This window comes from Megascapheus bottae, chromosome 25 (assembly GCF_031878675.1).
Source record: "Megascapheus bottae isolate mThoBot1 chromosome 25, mThoBot2.hap1, whole genome shotgun sequence".
NCBI lineage: Eukaryota > Metazoa > Chordata > Mammalia > Rodentia > Geomyidae > Megascapheus > Megascapheus bottae.
This window is the reverse complement of record NC_143533.1, coordinates 22,559,547-22,582,741: the sequence shown is the minus strand read 5'-3', so window position 1 is coordinate 22,582,741 and position 23,195 is coordinate 22,559,547. Positions and strand designations below refer to the sequence as shown.

At 59.5% G+C, this 23,195-nt stretch overlaps 2 protein-coding genes across 2 annotated transcripts; one reads left to right on the top strand and one right to left on the bottom strand.

Annotated features, from left to right (window-relative positions):
- The first annotated feature begins 6,123 nt into the window (after nucleotides 1–6,123).
- Itpka (inositol-trisphosphate 3-kinase A) lies at nucleotides 6,124–14,557 on the top strand. Its single transcript, XM_090318577.1, has 7 exons — nucleotides 6,124–6,653; nucleotides 12,553–12,649; nucleotides 12,742–12,958; nucleotides 13,088–13,292; nucleotides 13,459–13,560; nucleotides 13,812–13,883; nucleotides 13,965–14,557. The coding sequence occupies exons 1-7, from the start codon at nucleotides 6,168–6,170 to the stop codon at nucleotides 14,166–14,168; spliced, it is 1,383 nt and encodes a 460-aa protein (XP_090174703.1). The 5' UTR covers nucleotides 6,124–6,167; the 3' UTR covers nucleotides 14,169–14,557.
- Nucleotides 14,558–14,652: 95 nt separating this feature from the next.
- Ltk (leukocyte receptor tyrosine kinase) lies at nucleotides 14,653–23,182 on the bottom strand. The gene is made up of 20 exons (XM_090357792.1): nucleotides 23,140–23,182; nucleotides 22,843–22,968; nucleotides 22,570–22,741; nucleotides 22,057–22,207; nucleotides 21,655–21,786; nucleotides 21,424–21,580; nucleotides 21,155–21,337; nucleotides 19,359–19,457; nucleotides 18,809–18,961; nucleotides 17,905–18,000; nucleotides 17,456–17,651; nucleotides 16,910–17,000; nucleotides 16,703–16,767; nucleotides 16,362–16,491; nucleotides 16,188–16,285; nucleotides 15,954–16,046; nucleotides 15,766–15,867; nucleotides 15,516–15,650; nucleotides 15,355–15,445; nucleotides 14,653–15,237 (listed from the first exon to the last, which is right to left on the bottom strand). Exons 1-20 carry the CDS (start codon nucleotides 23,180–23,182, stop codon nucleotides 14,911–14,913), a joined length of 2,640 nt encoding a protein of 879 aa, XP_090213918.1. The 3' UTR covers nucleotides 14,653–14,910.
- Nucleotides 23,183–23,195: the final 13 nt, after the last annotated feature.

Here is a 23,195-nt window from a genome sequence, read left to right as displayed (position 1 = left end):
GGGGGGGGGGCAGGGAGCTTTCACTGGTCCATACAAGCACCTAACACATACCTAACCCCAGTGAGAATTGGATGCTGACAGCTATCCCATGGCCTACACACAGGATTGTTTTTCTCTCTCCTATTTATTTTCTGTCTTATGGTAAGCAGTGTCCATGGGCTGTGAAACCACTCGGTGGAAGTGAGAGACCTGTACGGGTCCCTTGCCTCTGTATTGAGGTTATCTTTGTCTGAAACCTTTCTCTGACTATATCTGGAAAGCCAGACCATCCCAGGTCCTTACCCTCTCCAGAGATGGGACGGTGAGAGCGGACAGTGGGAGGTGCCAGGTCTAAGCTGCCTCAGAGCTTGGAACAGTGGGTCCACTGAGGCAGTGCGGAACTGGAGGGAGGCTGATGGAACTTTGGAAGCATTGGCGTCTACATAGACGGTATCTCAAGTGGGAAGGGAGGGATGTAGCTTGCTGGAAGAGTGTTTGCCTAGCACACACAGGCTCTGTGTTAGCTCCAACACCACATATCCCCAACATACAGAGCTAAACTGTCAACATAGTAAGCATCCCTATCCCCTTGAGAGCTCAGTAAATTTGTGTGCGTGCGTGCGTGCGTGCGTGCGTGCGTGCGTGCGTGCGTGCGTGCGCGCGTGCGCGTGGAGGGAGGGAGGGGAGAGAGATGAGGTCCTGGGCTTTGGAGAAATAACCAGTCTGCCTCCCAAATGTGATGGAGCAAACACTACAGGAGAATAGCCTGGGGATAGGACGAGACAGGATCATTTGGTAAATTAATTAGGGTCTGGACCCCCTGGAGAACATCTTTCAGTGACTACCTGAGACCAGGCTGGGGCAAGAGACTGCTTCAAAAAATGTTGCTTGTGGGGCTGGGAATTTGGCCTAGGTGTAGAGTGCTTGCCTGAAGACATGGGTTTGATTCCTCGGAATTACACACATAGAAAAAAGCCAGAAATGGTGTGGTGGGCTCAAGTGGTAGAGCTATATAGCCTTGAGAAAGCCCAAGACTGGAAAAAAGAAAAAGAAAACGTCACTTGTAGCCGAGCACAGTGGCTCATGCCTGTAATCTTAGCTACTCAGAAGCCTGAGATCTAAGGGTCAAGTTTCAATGCCAGACTGGGCACTAAAGAACTAAAGAATGTAAAACTCTTATCTCCAGCTAATCACTAGAAAATGGGAAGTGGGGCTGTGGTTCAATGGGTAGGGTGGTAGCATTGAGCTGAAGAACTCAGGGACAGCACCCAGGCCCAGAGTTCAAGCCCCATGACCTACCAAAAAGAAAAAGAAAAAAAAGTCACTTGTAAGCCCAGGTGCTGGTGGCTCATACCTATAATCCTAGCTGCTCAAGAGGCTGAGAACTGAAAATTGCAGTTTGAAGCCAGCCCAGGCAGGACAGTCGATGAGACTCTCATCTCCACTTAAATACCAACATACCAGAAGTGCATGTGTCTCAAATGAAGAACAAAAAAGTACCCAGGCCCTGCATTCAAACTCCAGGAATCTCTCTCTCTCCCTCTCCCCCCCCCCCCCTCTCTCTCTCACACACACACACACACACACACACACGAGAATAGCATGTAGAGCCTCTTCGTAATCTTTGCGGGAGGAGAGGGTATGGACACAGACCTACTGAACCACACTTTCAGATCTGCAGATTGACCCATAAACTCAGCTGGTCTCTGATTGTTCTGCACTTCATTTGCATAGGGGTATTACTCAGAGCATAGCCCAAATATAAAATGTCACTTAGAGCCAGACATCAGACACCTGCCCATATACCTGCTATCCTGTACTTTGTTTTGTCCAGTGTGTGTGTGTGTGTGTGCGCGTGCGCACTCGTGCACTTAAATTGGAACTTAAATTTAAGGCCTGGGCACTGCTTTTTTTGGGAGGCTGGGATCATGGAGCTTGAACTCTGGGCCTGGGCACTGTCCCTGAGCTCTTCAGCTCAAGGCTACCTACCACCCTACTCCTTGAGTCACAACCTCACTTCCCATTTTCTAGTGATTAATTGGAAATAAGAGTCTTACAGTCTTAAGTACTCGGGCTGGCTTTGAGCCACAATCCTCAGATCTCAGCCTCCTGAGTAGCTAGGATTACGGTTGTAAGCCATGGTGCCTGGTGGGGCACTGTATAGTTTTGTTTTGTTTTGTTTTTACAAGAGGCTAACACCCTACCACTTTGCCAGAGCTCCACTTCTGGCTTTTTGGTGGTTCATTAGAGAGGAGAGTCTTATAAAAACTTCACTGTCCAGGCTGTATTGAACTGTCAATTCAGCCTCCGAAAGTAAGATTATAGGCATGAGCTGCTGGCAACCAGCATTCTGTCCACTTCCTAAGACAGCAATGCTTACCACAAGAAGAGAATTTTGTACCAAAACAGCTCCTGGCTGATATGGAAGGATCTTATCACAATTAACTAGCAGAAGAGCTAGAAGTGGAGGTGTGGCTTTAGAGGCAGAGCTCTTAAGGGGTAGAGGAGGTGGGGAAGAGAAGCCAAGTGATAACTTTGAGGCCCTGATTTCAAGCCCCAGAACAGACACCAAAAAACAAACCACCCAGCTCCTGTGACAGAGGTCCCCTTGGCTCCCACCTGGGGAAGTGGAAAGGAACCCTGCCTCCAGGTTAGTTTCTAAAAGGCACTGGCTTGGCCTGCCCTTCCTTGTCATTCTGACTTTCCAACACACACTGCCTTTAAATGTTAGGAGACTTTACCTCCCCACCAGGACCGGGAATAAAGCTCAAAGCAGGAAAGCAGAGTCCAACAGAGTTCTGATCCTTTCCATGGTAACTGCCTCAAAGCCTTCAAAAGACTTATTCCTCCCGCCCCCGTGCCCCACCTCCACTTAGCCCTGTCTTGCTGAGCACAAGCAGAGCTCAAACAATGCTCCACCACAAAAGCTCATTTACCTTGTCCTGAATGCAATGTCTATCCATTTTCCCTGCTGAACTCCTCAAAGTCTGCCTCAACACCCCCACCTCCAGATTGCCAGTGCTTGACTCCGTAAACTTGGCACTTAGCGCCAGGCACACCCCCAGCCTCTCCAGGCCTCCCGCCCCCACCCTCCTGGAACATGGTCCTAAGGCCAGAACAAAGAGGGAGAGAACCTAGCCGAGCAGGACTGACTCCAGCAGCAGCAACAGCGGTGTAGGCTTCCTTTTTTTTTTTTTTTTTTTGTGCCAGTTCTGGAGCTTGAGCTCAGGGCCTGAGCACTGTCCTTGGACTTTCTCAAGGCTAGAGCTCTACCACTTGAGCCTCAGCACCACTTCCGGCTTTTTCTTTTTTTTTTCTTTTTTTTTTTTATAAGCTTTTTTTTACTTTTTTTTTTTTTTCTTTTGCTACTCCTTGGGCTTTTACAAGGCTAGAGCTCTACCACTTGAGCTACTTCTGGCTTTCTCTATCTATGTGGTACTGAGGAATCGAACCTGGGTCTTTGTGCATGCTAGGCAAGCACTCTACCACTAGGCCAAACTCCCAGCCCCCACTTCCAGCTTTTTCTTTTTTTTTTTTTTGTTTTTTTTTTGCCAGTCCTGGGCTTGAGCTCAGGGCCTGAGCCCTGTCCTTGGACTTTCTCAAGGCTAGAGCTCTACCACTTGAGCCTCAGCACCACTTCTGGCTTTTTTCTATGTATGTGGTACCGAGGAATGGAACCCGGGTCTTCATGCATGCTAGGCAAGCACTTTAACCACTAGGCCAAACTCCAGGCCCACTTCCAGCTTTTTCTATGTATGTGGTACCAAGGAATTGAATCCGGGTCTTCCAGGCTTCCTTTCTTTTAAAGAAATGGGGCTGCAGCTCAGTGGGCTCCAGCCTGAGGGCAGCAGCTAGACACTCAGCCACCATACCATGCACACAAGGGAGTCGTGTGCCTGTGTCCTCTACAGCCCCAGTGCCCAACCTCTGATCCTCCTGGCCATTTCTGCCTCCACATAGTCGCTACTGGGAGATCCCGAGATTCCACCATTCAAGAGCAGACGCAGGAACTGGAGGGCCTGGAATACTGAGCGTGGTGGTGGCTCACGCCTGTCATCCTAGCTACCCAGGAGGCTGAGATCTGAGGATTGTGGTTCAAAGCCAGTCCGGGCACAAAAGGACCTGAGACTTGTATCTCCAGTTAACTAGAAAATGGGAAGTGGGGCTTGGCTCAAGGGTAGGGTGGTAGCCTTGAGCTGAAGAGCTCAGGGACAACGCCCAGGCCCAGGGGTTAGGGCAGTAGGCTTGAGCTGATAAGAGAGACTAAGTAGTGACACATTGTTTGCTCTAGACAAGAGTCGCTGAGTGACAGATTGTGACTGGTCTGGGAACACTGGAACATTTGCTAGGTCCCTGCTAAACTATCAATTACACCCATTCCAGAACATTCCCACGAAGTCTAGGCTGTCAGTGATGATGCAGAGATTGTGGGGAAGAGGTCAGGAGTCCGTCTGCCATGTGAAGACAGACTCCCCTAGAAACAGAGTGGAGGTATCTGGGAGCCTGTTTTCTGGTTGAATCCCTTCCGGTTTCCATCACCACTCCCATGAGGGGCCACTCGGTTCCATCTCTTCTATGTGCTTGGGAGCAGTGGGTTTGCTCTGTGAGTGAGTCAAAGGTATTGGAGTCTTGGGATCAGGAAGGTCTCTTGGAAGAGCACCAAGTGAATGACGACCTGGGAGCACCTGCTCTGTCCGGAGAAACATGACAGCCCAAACTCTCCACTGCCCTGTACCACAGTCTGGCAGAGGGCAGCGAGCAGTCATTTCTCCATCCCACCCCGCCCCGTTCCTGAGACTGCTAGTTCTGTGCTGGAAATGGAGTGAAGGGGAGCAAAGGCAAAGGAGGAAAGCCCGCCCCACCATGCACATTACACTGTCCTGGTCTCCCTGTCCCAGTGTTTGGGTGCCCAAAGCATTGCCCTCAAGGGGGAATGCAGTGCTCGAGCAGAGAGAGGAAGCCTGAAGGCCACGGACGGGGATGAGCATTTGGGGGCACATAGAACGCAGGGCTCCAGAGCACAGGAGGGTCACCCAGCTGAGGGGTGAGATGCTCAGTGCACACTTGCAATCCCAGCACTCAGGAGCCCTTATATGAGGATATATATGAAATACAGAGCTCATACATGTGTGTGCATATGTGTATGTGTGTATAATAGACACAGAACAGGTTGCAGAGCTTCAGAGTTTGCTCCTGCCTTGACACAGAGCGCCTATTACTTGGACTTTGTCCCACAGCTCAAATAGGAGCCTCAGCCTCAACAGGCAACCCTAATGTTTTCTGCTGTGGCACAGGGTGGCAGACTCAACCTTCTCGGGACAAGCATGGCACAGAAGAAGTCTGGGGCCTTGGGAAGCCTTGGCGGGCAGCTTCATGGCTGCGGTCTTGTGCAAGGGCCCGGCGGGGTCCCCTCGGCTCTGATCCTGCCATGCTCTAAACCCCTCCGCCCTCCCCTGCCACGGTCAACGGTACACACGTGTGTTGTTGTTGTCCTTTCAGAGCCCGGTACCAAATCCCAGGCTAGGGATTCCAACCGGATTCCGTGGAATCGATTCCATGTGAAGGAGAACGGCCACCCGTCAGTCCAGAGGTGACAGGACCGGCTGGAGGCCAGGCCGAGGACTCGGAGAGTCTCCACTCCCCCGCTCCGGAAAGGACGGCGAGGAAGGGCTCAGCATCGGAGTGGAGCGGGGGACCCAGGCTGGGAGACAGACAGACAGCGCGCAGCACGCGGCCTCCCTCGCTGGGGGGCGGGGAGCCCCGGGGGAAAGGCCTGGGGGAGCCGCCTGGGCCCCGCGCCGCCCTGGGATGGGACTCGGCGTCTGGGCGGGAGAAACAGCTGGGGCGGGACGGAGGGAGCCCGGGGGACAGACCCGGGTCGCCATGTCCAAGCCGGTCCAGAGTGACCGCAGGGGGCCGCTCGGGTGTCCGGCCCGGCTGGGGCGCGCCCGGGTCCCCGCGCCGCCCGCGCCGCCTCGGAAAGCGCGAGGGGAGAGCCGGGCGCGGCTCGGGCGGGGCGGGGCCTGGCGGGGGCGGGGCTGGCTGGGCGGGGCCTGGCGGGGGCCCGGAGGCTCCGCCCCGAGGCGGGCGCCAGCCCGGGGCGCTGAGCCGCTCCAGTCCCCGCCCCGCCGCGGGCTGGCAGCGGAGCCCGCCGGCAGCTCCGCCGGCTGCAGCTCCGGCGTCGGGAAATGACCCTGCCCGGGGGCCCGACGGGCATGGCGCAGCCGGGGGGCGCGGGGTGCCGCAGCCCCGGGCTGGAGCGGGCCCCGCGCCGGAGCGTCGGAGAGCTGCGCCTGCTCTTCGAGGCGCGCTGCGCCGCGGTCGCGGCCGCCGCCGCCGCCGGGGCTCCCCGGGCCCGCGGGGCCAAGCGGCGCGGGGGGCAGCTCCCTAACGGGCTCCCGCGGGCCGCCCCCGCGCCGGTGATCCCTCAGCTGACCGTGACCGCCGAGGAACCGGACGCCGCCCCGGCCAGCCCCGGGCCGCCCCCGCCGGAGGGCGAGTGGCTCCCGGCCGCGGGCTCACACCTGCGGCAGCCACGCCGCCTCTCCACCTCGTCGGTGTCCTCCACCGGCTCCTCGTCGGTGCTCGAGGACTCGGAGGACGACCTGCTGAGCGACAGCGAGAGCCGCAGCCGCGGCAACGTGCAGCTGGAAGCCGGCGAGGACGCGGTTCAGGTGCGGGCCGCGGGAGGGCGCGGGGGGGTCCGGGCCTCCCCTCGGCCCGCGCGGACGGTCCGAGCCCCCCCTCCGTCCGGGGTCGAACCGCGGAAGGGACTTGGCAGTTTCCAGCGGGGCTCGGCCGGCCCCGGGGCGCGTGGGGAGCAGCGCGAGGGGCGAGCGCGCGCCTCCTCCCCGCCCCTCCCGGGACGCCGCCCCCACCCCTCGCCGTTGCCACGGTTTCCCTCTCCTGAGTGGGAGTGGAGCTGCGCTCCGCACTCGGCTCGCGAGCCGCCGCCGTCTGCTCCGGGCGCCCGCGCGCGCGGCCCGGCCGCCGGTGGGAGGGGCGCGGGGCGGCCCGGGCCTGCAGTCGCCCCCGGGGCCTGCGCGCGCGCGGGGGCCAGGTTTACCCGCCGGGCCGACGCGGACCCCTCCCCGTGCCCGGAGGTGCGTGCGCTGGGCGCCTCCCTCGGCCCGGGCAGCCCGCGAGCAGTTGTGTCGGGTCCACGTGGTGCTCGTGCCCCTGGGACGAAGCGCAGACCCGGGGCCGCGGGCCTCTTCCCGGGGGACCCCACCCCGCCCCGACGCGTGCCTCGGTTGCTAGGACGACGCGGGGAGAGCAGGGGCGCGCCTGGGCCTTCTGGACCCTCGCTCCTGGAGCCCTCCGACACCCAGAGCGGGGACTGCAAAGTGACACGACGGAGAGGGGGGATCCAGAGCAGGAACGCCCCTCTCCAGACCGCCACCCCGCGGCCGCGTCATCCTGACGCCCTCCTTGCACACCTGCCGGGTGAAGGGGACGCGCCCTGGCAGAGGACGCCCCTCCCGCGGCCCCCCAGCATCCCCGCCTGCCCCCCGGGCGGTGCGTCGGCCTCTCCCCGCCCAAGTTCCCAGCGTCCTGGAGGCGGCGCGGGGAGGAAGGGCGCAGTGGGCCGGGGCGCCGGCACACCCCGTGTCCGCCCTCGGGTTCCCAGCGGGAGTGGAGGAGCCTCAGTGCTGTGTCGGCGGAGCCGGAGTGGGGTCGGGGCCCGCAGGGCGTCGTGAGCAGCCACTTTGACCCGGGGCCTCTGTCCTCTCCGGGACTGGTGGTGTGGCAGCTGAGGACCTTTCCAGCCCGAGGCTGCATCTTCTAGGCCTTCCCAACCCCCAGCCCGCCAGGGCCTCCCCTAAGGCAAACAGCCAGGGCAGTGCAGATAAGCCTGGAGCTGTTGACACTGCCTGTGTCCTCGAAGAAGGACCCTGGGCTGGACTTTGCCTCTGTGGTCGTGAAGCCAGCCCACAGCTCGCCCTCCCAGGTCCCCTCCCAGGTCCCCTCCCAGGACTCCCCAGTCCGAAGGATACACCTGGGAGAAGGTACTATGTCTGCACTCCAGGGCTGCCACCTGGCCTATCCCTGCCAATTCAGCCTGGGCACACCTGGTACCCAGACAGGCTCTTCCTGCCTCCGTCTGACAAATACAACCTGCTTTGCCTTCTAAAAGCCTGAACCGGCTTCCCAGAGCAGGGTGGTTGAGACGGAGGCAGCCTCCCTGTCCAGAGGCCATTCCTGTGATAGAGGGGAAGGTCCCCGCAGGGAGCCTGCACGAGGCTTCGCCCCAAGGGCAGCAGTCAAGACTGTTCTTGGGCCTTGACTGCCTCCTAGAACAATTGCAAGGCAGATAGAGCAGAAGGGAGGGTGGTGAATTCATCTGGTTTTCTCTCCTCGGTGCTCCAGGCTAGGTGAGGAGACCTGGATGCCATCCCCTTCCCGCACTCAGAACCCCCACACATCACTTTCCACTAATTATAGAGCAGAATTTAGGTTAACAGACTGCCTTTTAAAAAGGCAATTGCCCATGGGAAGGTGAAGGCGTGGGTCACTCATACCTTAGTGCAAATCATTTTATAAATTTAAACTGATTGCTCTCCCCCACCCCTACCACAGGGAGTGCCAGTTTGATAGGACAACTGGAACATGGAGTGGGTGCTGGGCTGACAGAGAGCTTCAACTAGAAACAAGATGAGTGGAGGCACAGACAAGGGGAAGGAGCCAGCTTCAGAGTACAGGGTCTCTTCTGGCAGGAGGCACGCAGGCTGGGGTAAAAGGAGGAACAGGTATCCTCAAGGCTTCCAAACAGAGCTTGGGCAAGGAGAGGCTGAGTTAGGACTCGGCCAAGCCCTGAATGTGCACTTCTCCTGTGGCACAGTGACCCTTGCTTTTGCCCCTGTGATGCCCAAATTGACTCTGGCTGTGTGTTGATTCTCTCTCTCTTCCTCCCTCCCTCCTTGCACTCCCCCTCCCTTTTCTGTCCTGGAGCTTTAACTCTGGGTTTGGCCCTGTTCTTGAGCTCCTTTTCTGTAATTAGTTGGAGGAAAGGGTCTCATGGAGGGCTAGGAATATGGCTTAGTGGGATAGTGCTTGCCTAGGATGCATGAAGCCCTAGGTTCGATTCCTCAGTACCACATGAACAGAAAAAGTCAGAAGTAGTTCTGTGGCTCAAGTGGTAGAGAGCTGGCCTTCAGCAAAAGAAGCTCAGTGCCCAGGTCCTGAGTTCAAGCCTTAGGACTGGCCAAAAAAAAAGGTCTCATGGGCCTTCCCGCCTGGGCTGGCTTCTAACTTCCATCAGAGCTCAGCCTCCTGAGTAGCTAGGATTACAGGTGTGACTCATGTGCCTGGCTTTGTGTGTGATTTCTAAGGGAGGGCTGGGCCAAAGGGCGAGGCTTTGGCTTTCCTGGTTTCTCCATTTCACCCTGTTACATCAAAAATCTGCTTCCCAAATACCCACATAATAAAAATCTCACCTTCTCAAAATATCTTTCCCTGCCTGTTGTTCATGAGAGAAAATCTCCACCCCCTTACCTGCCATCCCACCCACTCAGGCATGATTCTCCAAAAGCTCTTTGGATACATTAATTTGTGAATGCATTATGTTCTCCATGGAAGGGTACCTTTCGTAGAAGGTTGAGGTGGAAGATGGCAGCGAGTCAGGTTCCATGAGACTGGCATCAATTCCTCTCCTGTTTGACCAAATCCACCATTGGCAAGGCTTCTAGATCCTGTCATAAGAAACCTCAGGAGGTGGCTGTGAGGGCTGTGCTGGGATAATGAGTGTGAAAGCCCTTTGTTACCTGCCTGCTTAGAACCACCAGCCTTAGTCACTGCGGCTCTTAGCTCCTGTGAGACACAAAGCCAAGGTAGATAGAGTAAGAGGTGGCCCCGTTTCACCTTGGCATGGGGACAAATGGATGCCATTATCACACGTCAGCCAAAGGCTCATGTAGCACTTGGCATTTTTTTAAGTTGAGACTCGGTCTCACTAGGTTTCCCAGCCTGGTCTGTTAGCTAGTAAGCTCCAGTGATTTTTCTGCCCCAGTCTTCTTTGTAGCTGGGACTACTGACATGCGCTACCAGTCCTGGCTCATTCAACAAAACCTATTTTTACTGGGCCCCTCTTTCCACCTTAACTTCCTCGTGTATTTTCAAGACCCCAGAAGAAAAGATAATTCATTTCCTTACCTGGTAAAACCCATGGTTGGTTCCCCTTCCACTTTTGTATGTGTGGCGGGGAGGGGAGCTAATCCTGGGGCTTGAATTCAAAGCCAGTGCTCTACCACTGAGCCACAGCTCCACTTCTGGCTTTCTTGATGCCTAATTGGTGCTAAATCTTACAGACTTTCCTGCCTGGACTGGCTTCAAACCTCTATCCTCAGATCGCAGCCTCCTGAGTAGCTAGATTACAGGTGTATGCCACCATACCCAGCTAGCTCCCTTTCCACTTAGGGTGGTTACAAAACTAGAGCTGTCTTCCAGATTCTGCCTGCAGACCCCTAAACCTTCCTGAAACTCCTATTAAATCTTTTCCTTCAGATGAAAGCAAAGGTGCGTAGCCGGTGGAGAGAGGGCCCACCATGTATCTCAGTGTCTCCTCCGAGATCAGAACCCTCCTAGCCAGACAGAATGGTAACAGGCACTCAGGAAAGTGCTAGGGCATTTGTATCATGGGGAAGCAATTGAAGTGGTAGAGGCAGAAACATGGACTTCTGTAGCAGCGGAATGTTAGGAGGTGCTAACGCCTCTGAACCGTCCATAAAATGGGCCCAATAATACCACCTGAAACGCTTGGGGGCCTGGGCAGCGGTTCATGAGCCTCGAGTGAACACGAGAGGAGGTCTAGGATGGGGCTTCTACACGTGATGCCCTACTCACTTCCCTGGAATTTTACTTAAGGGTTTGGAGGAGGGGAGTTTTAGAATAAAACTTGGATTTTATTATGTTCGCAGAATGCAAACCTTGTATGTATTTAAAGATTTTAAAAGGGAGTTTTGAAAGAGATGTCATACTGCCAGTGGGCTGCTTCTGGCTACACCCCCAGATCCCCGGGATTGGACACGTGATCACGCCCCAGTGTGCCATGTGGGAACTTGGGAAGAAACGAGAGAGCAATGCTGTCTGAAGGAAGATGCGAAGGTGCCTGGCATGCAGTAGGCAGCCAGTAAATGGTGGCTCGTGTTAGGACAGTCATTATGTCCTCCCAGAGGAAACAGGCCCACACAGATGACAGTACTTGGTTGTGTTCACTCAGTCAGAAAGTGAGAAAGCCAGGACCGGAGCCAACTGCTCAGTGCTTTGTCACCAACCCCCATCTCCTCCCTGTGTGCAAGGCTGTCTGGTCAGCAGCCTTCCGCGTATGTCACCTCCTCAGCTCTCCATCTTGACACTCCCCTGCATCAGGGCTGTTGGTTTCTGGTCTTGTGGGGGTACACGCACACACACACATGTAACTCTTTTGAAAAGCAAGCATGCCTGGGTGGGGGACAATGGACACAGATCTGTTGGCTGCAGAGAGTATAGATATGGCTGGGATTGGATGGAGGTACTAAGGTCCAAAGTTAAAGGGTTTTCTCCAAAATAACTCCTACCTTTCCGTACCTGCCTGCCTGGCTGCTTGTGTATGTGTGTGTCCTAGGGTTTGAACTCAGCACCTGGGCACTGTCCCTGAGCTTTTGTGCTGAAGACTGGCACTCTACCACTTGAGCCACAGCTCCACTTCTGGCTTTTTTTTTTTTTGTGGTAAAATGGAGTTCAGAGTCTCGGATTTTCTTGTGTGGGCTGTCTTCAGACAGTGGTCCTCACATCTCAGCCTCCTGAGTATTGAGGATGTTAGGGCATCTGGCTCCCTGCCAGTTTTAGTTAAGATGAGTAGCCCTCTGCTTTGCAGCTCATGGATTAGAGCCGAGGGCCAGCTAGTCAGGAGTCCATGGAAAACAAAGGCAAGCTGGGCTTTCCCTTCGGAAGCCGCCAGGCTGGCCTTATGTGAAGCGCTGCTTCAGTATCAGTTTCTCGAAATGAAAGGAGCTAGCGTCGCAAGTGAGTGAATGGGTGATCTAGATGTCTCTGACTTTTGCTGCATGCCAAGGAATGGGCCAGGGCAGCTCGTGCCCGCCATGCTCAAGCTTCCTTTACCAGCCAACATTGCGGCAAGCGGATTGATTCCCACCACATTTTATAAACTTATACTCTGATGCCCAGAGGCTGGTGTCTTAGGCCCCAGAATCGCCTGAGGCATTGGCTTCCCCCCAGACCTATTCAGAATTGCCCCCTGGCAGAGCTGAGGGGTGTGAGAGTTCCAGGGTGGCACAAGCCCCAGTACCCCTTAAAAAAAAAAGAGAAGCAATCACCATAGAACAATTCAGTAACCTGCCCAAAGTCTGGGGCTTTATATTTATTTTCCGGTCTGTTCAAGAAGCCAAGTAACCTTCTCAAGCCAGGCCTCTCCCCATAAACCATGCGTGAGTGAGCCTGCAAGTGAACCAGCGACCCAGGGGTCCCGGCTTCCCCTGGGGTGGGGTGCTGGGGTGGAGGGTGCATTCTTCAGGCATTCTGGAGATGTCGCTTTGGCAAACTGGGGACTCCCCCCCCCCCCCGTGTCGCTTTCAGAAAAGCCACTGGCAGAAGATCCGGACCATGGTGAACCTGCCGGTCATCAGCCCGTTCAAGAGGCGCTACTCGTGGGTGCAGCTGGCGGGCCACACGGGTGAGCGCGGCTGGGGAGGCGCGGGGAGGCGCGGAGGGCCTGGGGGGCCTGGGGAGCCTGGGGAGCCTGAGCGCAGCCCTGGCCGCCCGCAGGGAGTTTCAAGGCGGCGGGCACCAGCGGGCTGATCCTGAAGCGCAGCTCGGAGCCCGAGCGCTACTGCCTGGCGCGGCTGATGGCGGACGCGCTGCGCGGCTGCGTGCCCGCCTTCCACGGCGAGGTGGAGCGCGACGGGGAGAGCTACCTGCAGCTGCAGGACCTGCTGGACGGCTTCGACGGGCCGTGCGTGCTGGACTGCAAGATGGGCGTCAGGTTCGGCCGTGCCGCCTCCCGGGCGGGCGGGCGGGCGGGCGGGCGGGCGGGAGGGACGCGCGCACCACTCCCGGGTGGGACCCCCGTGCGCCCCCGCGACCCGGCCCCGGCCCGCGCCCCTCCTCGTAGGACTTACCTGGAGGAGGAGCTGACCAAAGCCCGCGAGCGGCCCAAGCTGCGCAAGGACATGTACAAGAAGATGCTGGCGGTGGACCCCGAGGCGCCCACGGAGGAGGAGCACGCGCAGCGCGCCGTCACCAAGCCGCGCTACATGCAGTGGCGGGAGGGCATCAGCTCCAGCACCACGCTGGGCTTCCGCATCGAAGGCGTCAAGGTGGGCCGGGAGGGCCGGCCTGGCCTCCCCCGCCCCGGCCTCCGCGCCCCCCTTCCTCCCAGGGGCTGACCTGGGGTGGAGGGTGGCGCTGCCCTGCTACCCCTTGCATGATCCTCTCCCTCCAGGCGGGACCCGGCCCCTGACACCCCCTGCCCACCTCCTTCAGAAAGCCGACGGCTCTTGCAGCACCGACTTCAAGACCACGCGAAGTCGGGAGCAGGTGACCCGTGTCTTCGAGGAGTTTGTACAAGGGGACGCAGAAGTGTTGGTGAGAGCCACTTCCCAGAGCCCCGAGCCGTTGGGAGTGTGTGGCTACCCCTGGTGTGCCTGCCCCCCCATCTGTTCTAGTGTCCCCAGCCTGTGGGATCCCCTGATAGCGGTCACCGTGTCCGGCTTCACTCTTTCCTCGGTGGCCACCGGTGTCTTTCTCAGAGGCATGTGTGCCCAGTTGAGGGGCTGCTCTGAGTTGGAAGGGCCTCCTGTAGTGTGTCATTAATGTGCCCACCCCTTCCTCTCCAGAGGAGGTATCTGAACCGCCTGCTGCAGATCCGGGACACTCTGGAGGTCTCCGAGTTCTTCAGGAGGCATGAGGTGAGAGGCTGCTGGGCCCGGGGGTAGGGGGGGGCGGGTGGCCTCTCTGGAGGCCAGGGCCTGACTGTGTGGGGCTTGCAGGTGATCGGCAGCTCTCTCCTCTTCGTGCATGATCACTGCCACCGCGCTGGCGTGTGGCTCATCGACTTTGGCAAGACCACACCCCTCCCCGATGGCCAGATCCTGGACCACCGACGACCCTGGGAGGAGGGCAACCGTGAAGACGGCTATTTGCTGGGGCTGGACAATCTAATTGGCATCCTGGCCAGCCTGGCTGAGAGATGAGGCTGGGCCCTTGTCCCCACTTGGGCTGGCCCTCGGGACAGGTGTGTGGACTTAGGGTTGTGCCCCCTCTCTGTGCATGCCTGCAAGAGACTGGAATCCCGCTGGGCGGGACGTCCACCCAATCCTGCAGGACTAGACGTCAGTCTTCAAGGGGGTTGCACTGCCGGTACCGGCATCTGGCCTCCAAAGAAGGCTCAGGTTCCCAGAGCTGACTGGCGCTAAGTTACAGGAAGGGAAGGAACGCAGGCTTCTTTCTCAGCCCAGCTCTTCTGAGACTGCTCTCCGTGCACCACTCTAAAGCAGCCAGAAAAAATTTTACTTCACAGACCTATTGGTCTAACTTCCTACATTACAATGGACTCCCCTTCCCAATAAAACGTAAAGACCCAGCTTCTGTGACTCCAGTCTCATCCGCTCCCCTCCCCTCCTCCTCTGGTCCATTCTCACCCCTTCCCAGAATCCACTGCCACAATCACTTGCAGGATATGAGAAGAGCTTTTTATTTGAAACAGCTGCAAGGTTGGGGATTGCACAGATGAAAGAACTCCCTAGTGACTCCCAGGGTGGGCAAGCCATGGCCTCTGGCCCCCAAAACCCAAAGCTGGGAGTGGCCAGGTTCTTCCCAGGAGGCCCGAGTTGGTTTCTAGAATGGAAAATCTGTTGCTGCCAGGACAGCCCTGAGACAGGCCCAAACATGCAGCCTGGCCTGCAGGGGACAGGCTACAGGAATAACAAGCCACCTCTAGAGGCCTGGGAAGGGGTGCAGGGAGGAGCTGTTGCTACGGTCAATGCCTGAGTCATCCCGCACAGGGGCCCTTGGGGCCCAGGAGCCATAGGTGGGGTTCCAAAGATTCTGAGGTTGGAGGCCTCTGCATCTGAGGGGCTTGAGGCCAGAGGACAGCCAGGTGCCTAGGTTTCCTCCCCAGCTCTTCAAGCTCTGTGAGCTCGGGTTCTGGGGTTGTGAGACGCTTAGGACCTCCGAAGCCCTGTTCTCTGCTGCAGAAGCCCCTTCCTCCTCCACAGTGGGGCCAGGTTCCACGGGTAGGGGAGAATTCAGCACATCAGGGTCCTGCAGTGGGAGAGTTGTGAGGCCAAGGGGCCACAGGCTTACGGTATGGTTTGCTTCCTGACCTGCCGGAGCAGGGCGGTCAGGCATGAGGAGGAGGAGGCGGCGGCGGTGGCGCACCTGCGTGCAGTACTGGAGCCGCTCCAAGATGCTGGCAAAGTTGGGGCGGAGCTCGGGCTGCTGCTGCCAGCACTGGGTCATGATGCGGTACCTGGGGAGAGGAAGCGGTTTGTACCCACCGCCCCCGTCTTGACACCCCCCCCCCCCTACTCTCAACTCACACAGGCCCTGGACAGCTTCTCGGAGGGTCCATCCGGCTCCCTGCGACCACAAAGTCCAGCACCTCCTGGTTGGTACGCCCAGGGTAGGGCGTGTAGCCCAGAGAGAAAATCTCCCAGAGCAGAATCCCAAAAGACCTGCATCGAGGTGGGAAACAGGGCGGCAAGCGCATCACGGGGATGCCCCGCTCTCACGGGAGGTGGCCCCGAAGGGCCAGGATTCGCCTCAAGGGAGGGCAGAGGATTCAGTCACCAGGAGTCTGTCTTGGATGTGAACACCCCCTCCAGGAGGGCCTCCGGGGGCATCCACTTGACCGGCAGCAAGGCCCGCCCCCCCTTGCGATAATAGCTGGCCCTGTAAGAGGAACAGTAAGTTCGGGTGCTGCCAGCCCCCCTTAGAGCCGCCGCCTTCCCACTCCCCCCAAACCCGCACCCCCGCACCGGTAGATGTCTCTTGCCATTCCAAAGTCCCCAATCTTGGCCACTCGGCCGGGCCCCGTGCAGCTCAGCAGGCAATTTCGGGCAGCAATGTCCCTGGAGAATCAGGACAAGACCTCATTGGGGGATGCAGAAACTCTAGTCCTTCCTGGTCCGTTTCCTTAAAACGTGGTGTGCAACAGCTGCTCCTAGGAGCAAGTTGGGGTGGGGGTTCCCCAAACCAGGACGGCTCCCCACCTGTGGATGAAGTGATTCTCCTCCAAGTAGTGGCAGCCCTGGGCTATGTCCTGAGCCAAGTGCAGCAAGCTCCGCGTGTTCAGAGGCGACGGCTGGCCCTGGTCAGGCAGGAGGCACATTAGCCCGGCAGGGGTTGACATGCAAGGACGGGCTGAGTGGGGACACAGGCCTCACCAGGCGTGGCCGGCTCTGCCTCAAGAAGCTCTTCATGTCCCCTCCAGACATCAGTTCCAGCAGGATGAGGCGAGGGGCAGCCCGGAAGCTGAGCCCCACGCAGCGCACGATGTTCTTGTGACTGAACTTGCTGGGTTGAGCGGCGCACGAACCAAAAACATTCTAGGCTCCACAAAATGGCAGACAGCCTCTGCTGCCTTAGCCTCCCTGCCTCTCCATCCCGGGGGAAAGAGAAGCCATCTCTGCTTGCAGCCCGGGCTCCCCTTCCAGCCCCTCACCCCTGCAAGCAGCCCTGGGCTCTCTCTCCCTCGAGCCCCTGGCCCGCGTCCACCCGGATGCACCTGATGATAAGTGCCTCCATGAGGAAGTCCAGTTCGTCCTGGCGGGAGCAGAGCTCCGGCAGGGTCTGGGGAAGAAGCGCACAGCCGAGCCCTGAGTGTGGCTGGACACTTCAGGAGGATGTGGACGGTTCGGCTAACCCAGACTCCAGCAGCTGCTCATCCCCGGGGCCCCGCTCTGCACCCCAGCCGCAGGCCCCCACCACTCACCTTGATAGCCACCTGCAGGGGGCTGGAGTCCCCAGGAAGGCCCATGACCAGTCCCTCGTACACTTCCCCAAAGGCCCCGTGGCCCAGGGCTCTACAGGAAGGCAGGTTGGAAGGAGGTGGGTGACGGGCACGGAGAAGGGTCCAGTGCCCTCTCCATCTCCTCTGCCCCTCCTCCTCCTTCCCTGATGTGGTCAGCTGGCCCTGTCTGTGCTCTGCATGATGGACATGGCAGACGCAACCCTTCAAGGGGGAGGCTGGCTCCCAGAGCTGGGCAGGAGAGCGGCAGGAGGGAGGGGCAGAGCAAGGGAGGCGTCCGAGCCAGGGGCCAGGGGAGGAAAAGACAACCTGTGCACGCCGGAAGTCAGGTCGCCAGGCCTCTCCCACGGCGGCGGCGCGGGGATGGAGGCTGACCTTGAACAAGCTCCTTTCCCTTTTGGAGTATGTACGGGCCTCCACCTCTACACCAGGGTTTGGGGTCCATAATGCAGAGCGGCGCAGGGAGAATTGCCAGTGCTCACGAGGTGTGAGGAGGAGGTGGTGACTCACCTGAGCAGAGTGACATCGGCTGGGGAGACCTCGGTGATGCCTGGAGGCAGAGGCCAGGACTGGGCTGGCCCCAGCCCCACCGGGCAGTAGTAAGGATTGGGAGATGTCCTGATGGCAGAGGTTCGAAGCTTGCTCAGCTCAAGCTCAGGGCCTGGCAGCCTCGCCCCCCGCAGGCCCTGCCACTTTCTTTGGCTCACTGAGGGTGGGAAGAACAGACACATGCCCTGCTCCTGCCCATCAGGCCGCCTGGCCCAGGACACCTTCCAGATGCCACCAGGTGGTTCACCCCAGCCACCTTCCTCCTGGAAGCCCAGAGGACTCTTCCCCCCACTGCTTTGGAGGGGCCGGGAGATGGAGGGTTCCTGGTCATATCTGCCTTGGGACCCCCCAGCCGGGCTCCACGGACAAGGGGCCGCCTCAGTCAGCCATGCCTGCTAGACGCTCCGTACCCAGAATCAGGACCCCACACGCTGTAAGCAGGCTCAGTGTCAGTGTTGCCACCACAGCCGCCATCAGAACCAGCGGGCTTGCTGGGGTGGGAGGGTCTAGGGAGAAAGAGAGACATCTCTAGTGGGAAAGAATTCAGGGCTTGGGTGCTGTCCCTTAAGTTTCGTTTTGTTTGTCAGTTGTGGGACTTGAACTCTGGGCTGGGCCTGGGCGCTGTCTAACCCCCTACCCCTTGAGCCACAGCGTCACTTCCTGCCCCTTAGATTTATCACTCAAGGTTAATGCTCTACCACTTGAGCCACAACTCTACTTCTGGCGTTTTGGTGGCTAAATGGAGAAAATAGTCTTGAGGATTTCCCTGCCCAGGCTGGCTTTGAACCTCAATCCTCTGACCTCTGCCTCCTGAGTAGCCAGGCTGACAGGTGTGAGCCATCGGCAGACACCCCACATAAACTCTGAGACACGATCTCACTACGTAGTCCAAGGTAGCCTTGAGCTAGAGTTGTCTTCTTGCCTCAGTCCCCTTCCCCTGCACATACACCAGTGCTGAGATTTCAGGCCTGGCTACACCATGCCTGACTACTCTCAAACCTGACCCATGCTTCCAGACTTAACTCAGTGTTACCCATGATGCCAACTATCCTAGACAAAAACAACCCCAGTCCCCTGAGAGTCTGGCATCTCCCATAGCAACTGCCATTTTTAGGCATATATCTATTATCTATGTAACTATCCATCTCACCTCCTACATCAGCCTTCATGCTCTATGAGGCACCACGTGCACATGCACCCAGCCCAGTGCCTAGTACACAACAGGCCTCTCTGCCATTTTTTTTTTCCAGTCCCCAACAGTCCCTCCTCACCTAGGAGCCAGCAGTGCAAACCTATAGGAAAGGCAAGACATACCCATGCAAGTGACGTTGTCAGCAGCTAGATGCATGCCTTCTGGGCAGATGCATTCAGCCAGGTGGAATTCTGCTTGCCACAGGCAGTCTTGCAAAGGGCAATGGCTGCAATTGGGGTGCCTGCGGATTTCCACTTCTCCATGGTTCTCTGTGACTGACAGCAAAGAACTGATACGGTGGGGTGGGGGGCGGGAGCAGGAGCTCAGATGTCTTTTCTATCAGCATGGTTAACTGTATGTAGCCCACGAGTTTAGAAGAAGGAGCAATGCCAAGGGTGGCGGGAGCACCTAGGGATTTCAAAACTGTATGCCCTCCATCGGGGACCCTGGAGGCCACAACAGTTCAAGAGACTTCATGGCAAAGATGCTTGATAAAACGCTTTGGACTGCGCCACACTGGCATCACAGCCCTCACAAGCACACCGCACTTCTCTAGGGATCCTGAGCTGTAAGAGCCAAGTAGCTCCCAGTGTAGACAGAGCCGCTGGCTCCCGTGGCAGTGAGCGCAGGGACTGAGAATGGCTGGGCCAAGCTGAGCAGGGGGGTCCATACCTGCCAGAGGCTGCAGGTAGAGCTCGCTGCTGGGGTGTACGAAGGAAACCCCATCTTCTCCATCAGCCCAGAGGATGTCAGTCTCTGAGGCATCACCTCCTGGAAGGTGAGTGATGGAGAACTTGACTATAAAACAGGAGAGTCAGGGAGTGAAGGGGAAAAAGGGGGGCATGCAGGGGCCTTTCTGCTAGAAAGCTGGCTTGTGCTAAGAACAGGGATACCCTGTGCCGGCCTCTCCCGACTGGCTGCCATTTACCACACAGGCACTATGGATGCCTAAGTGGGGGCTGAGGGACTAGAGAGCTAGGGACCAACTCATGTGCAAGTGGAGGCCGGGCTGTCTCCCTGAGTCCTCAGCCATGAATGTCAGAAACCCAACCCACACGCTCCCTTTCTATCCCATTTCTGTGGAAACGTAGATTTATGAACAGTACAATCCAGATCGCAGCAGAGGCTCTACTGCTTTACACACATGCGCCACAAACTCTGGAGGAACTCAGAACCACCCAGAGGGCTGACTAAAACCTGACTGGATCAGATATAGTAGTGTACATGTATACTTCCAGCTACACACAAGACGTAGCATCACAGTCAGGCCAGCCAAGCAAAAAGCCAACAACCCAACAATGTGGAAAGTAACCCAAAGGCAAGAAGGGCTGGAGATTTGGCTTAAGGAGTAGAATGACTGCCTGGAAAGTGTGAAGTTCTGAGTTCAAACACCAGTACTGCCCAAAAGTCAGCTGCCTGGCATGCTGTCCTGGGGCTTCTGATTCAGGCTGTTGGAGATTTGCTGGAAATTTGCATTTGTTTTTTTAATTATTTATTTCTATTGTATTACAAGTGTGAGGAACAAAAGGCGACAGTTATAGAAGTCAGATAAAAAGTATATTTCTTTTTGGCCAATGCCACCTCTTCTCTTGCTATTTCCCAGTTTTCCCTCTCAACCCCATCCATAAGTTTATTTATTTATTTATTTATTTTTTTTTGCCAGTCCTGGACTTGAGCTCAGGGCCTGAGCACTGTCCTTGGACTTTCTCAAGGCTAGAGCTCTACCACTTGAGCCTCAGCACCACTTCCGGCTTTTTTTTTTTTTCTACATGTGGTAGCGAGGAATCGAACCTGGGTCTTCATGCATGCTAGGCAAGCACTTTAACCACTAGGCCAAACTCCCGGCCCAAGTTTATTTTTTTAAATCAAGGACAGTAATTGAAAGAATAAGCAAAAACTGCGTGCATGTATTGTATGTGTGATGTTTTGAAACACTGCGCAGTGGCTGGTTTGAGCCAATAAGCACATGTATCCTCTTGATAAATACCCTGTTACCGACTGCGGTCACCAGGATAGACAACAGAACTTTCCAACTTCTTCCTCTTATCCGACTGAAGTTTTATATCCTTTGACCAACATCTTCCCAAACCCAACTCACCCCAGGAATCTGCGTTTTGTGCGGAAACTGCTGGATTGGGGGCCATATGTCAATCACCAACAAACCCACCCCTGGTCCTCCTGCCTCCTGGGCTCATCTTGGCTGACTCAGAGAACTTGGGTTGGACTCGGGTCCCGATTTCAGTGAAAATCCGGGGATCTGTCCGTCCGCCTGCCCGCCTGCCCGCCCGCCCGCCCGCCCGCCCGCCTGCCTGCCTGCCTGCCTGTCCGTCCGTCCGCATTCCTGACTGGACTAGGAGGGTGGACCTCAGGGCGTGGGTTGGACCTCCGGGCCCGCGGGCGCGGGGCGGGGCGTTTCCCACCTCTCCCCCGGCCGGGCCTGCGGAGCTGACCCCGGGTCGAGCACCTACCCCGGTAGCCGCCGCCGCCGCCGCCCGCCGTGCAGGCCCCGCCGCCGCCCCCGAAGCCGCCGGCCGCCGCCCAGCCGAGGGCGGCCCAGGCCTCGGCGCAGCCCTGGCCGCCCTCCGCGCCCTCCCGCAGGGAGCGGCCGGCCTGGGGGGAGGGCGCCCGGGACGTCCAGCCGCCCCCTCCACCTGCAAAGCGACGGCGGAGTGGCAGGCGGCGGGGACCGGGGGGGCCGCCCGCCGCCGCCCGCGCCCGCCGCCCGCGCCGCCCTCACCTGCGGCCCCGCCTCGCCCGCCGCTCCCGGGCGCCGCCCAGCGGTTCTCCAGTTTCTCCGGGGCAGCCCGGGCCCCGGCGCGGTCCTGCCGCCTCGAGTAGGCCCGGCCGCCGCCCCCCGCCGCCACCAGCAGCGGCTCGGGCTCCCCGGCGCGCAGCTGCGGAGGCGCGGGGCGTCAGGGGCGCGCCCTCCGCCCTCCGCCCGGGACCCCGCCGCCCGGCCGCGCCGTACCCGGAAGACGAAGGTGGCGCCCCCGCCGCCCCCGCCGCCGCCGGCCCCGCCACGCCGACCCGGGCCGCTTCCGGTGCCCTCCGCCGCCACGTGCGACTCCCCGAGGCAGACGCGCTGGCTCGCGGGGCTGCCCTGCGGGCACCGCGGGACAATGGGCGCCTCTGGGGCGGGAGAGGGGGCCCGGGCGCCCTGCGCCCCTCCGCGCCCCGCGACCCCGCCCTGCGCCCCCTCCGCGCCCCGCGCCCCCTCCCCGTCCCCGTCCCGCGCCCCGCGTCCCCATCCCTCGCCCCCTCCCCGTCCCCGTCCCGCGCCCCGCGTCCCCGCCCCGCTTCTCCGTCCCGCGTCCCCTCCCCGTCCCCGTCCCGCGCCCCGCGTCCCCGCCCCGCGCCCCCGCCCGCTTACTCCGGGACAGGCGTCCTCCCCCTGCTGCCCCACGACGATGTAGAGCGGCTCCCCGCGCCCCAGCGAGAACACGGCCGACAGGAAGACGCCGTGCGCCCGCGACAGGTGGTTCCGGGCGCCCCTGCCGCCCGCCGCTCCGTAGGCCGAGATCCTGCGGGACGAAGGCGCCGAGGCCCGGCGTCCGGGATCCCGAGGCGGGAGAGGGGCCCGGGGTGGGAAGCCCAAGCTCGCACACCCGGGGCCCGTCTGGGGGAGCGCGGGGCTCGCGGGCCACGCGCTCCTTCCCCGGCTCCCGCCCCGCCCCGCGGCTGCCCGGCGTCTGGAACGTTCTTGGGGAGCCGGCGGGAAGCGCGTGCCACGCCGGGCGCCGATCCGGAGGTGTCCGCCTCCTGGGGCCGCTCAGCAGGGGCGGGCACGAGGCCTCCCCCTCCCCGCACTCCCCCTCCCCGCACTCGCCCGCGGAGCCCGGCCCGGCGGGCGCCCCTCAGCCCCGCCCGCCCGCCGGGCACTCACAGATACTGGCCGGGGCCGGGCGCCCGCCACCGCTGCGCGCCCCGCAGCGGCCCCGCCGCCTCCACGGTCACCGCCACGCCGCTCCCCGCGTACGCCCCGTCGCACTGCCTCTGCGTGGGCCCCCGCCGGCCGCTGGCCCCACACGAGTTGAACAGCCAAGGCCCCTGGGCGGCTGGGAGGCAGGGAGGGGGGAGGGAGCGTCCGGCGCCCCCGGGTCAGGGCCGGGGTGGGGGGCGCGCGGGGCTCACCCGAGGCGCAGGCGGCAGAGCTCACCGAGGCCACCGCGGGGAGAAGCGGGCTCCGATCCCCGAGGCGCGGCGCTGACTTTCGGGTCTGGGGGGTCGGGGGGGACGGGCGGAGAAGGCGCCTGGGAGGCCGAGGTGGCGCTCAGGATGGCGCCTGAAAGGTGTGGGGGGGATGGAGGAAATCGGAGATAAAGACGGGTTCTCCGCCCCAGCTCACCCTGCCTGGCGGCCACACCCCTGCCAGGCCGCCCGCCGAGGCTGCGCGCCCGCCCGCATCCCGGCCCAGGGGCGCTCCGACCCCGGCTCCGCGGCCCCCGGGCCTTACCCGCAGCTCCGAGCCAGAGCAGCAGCCGGGCCGAGCGGCTCATCCCCGGAGCGGAC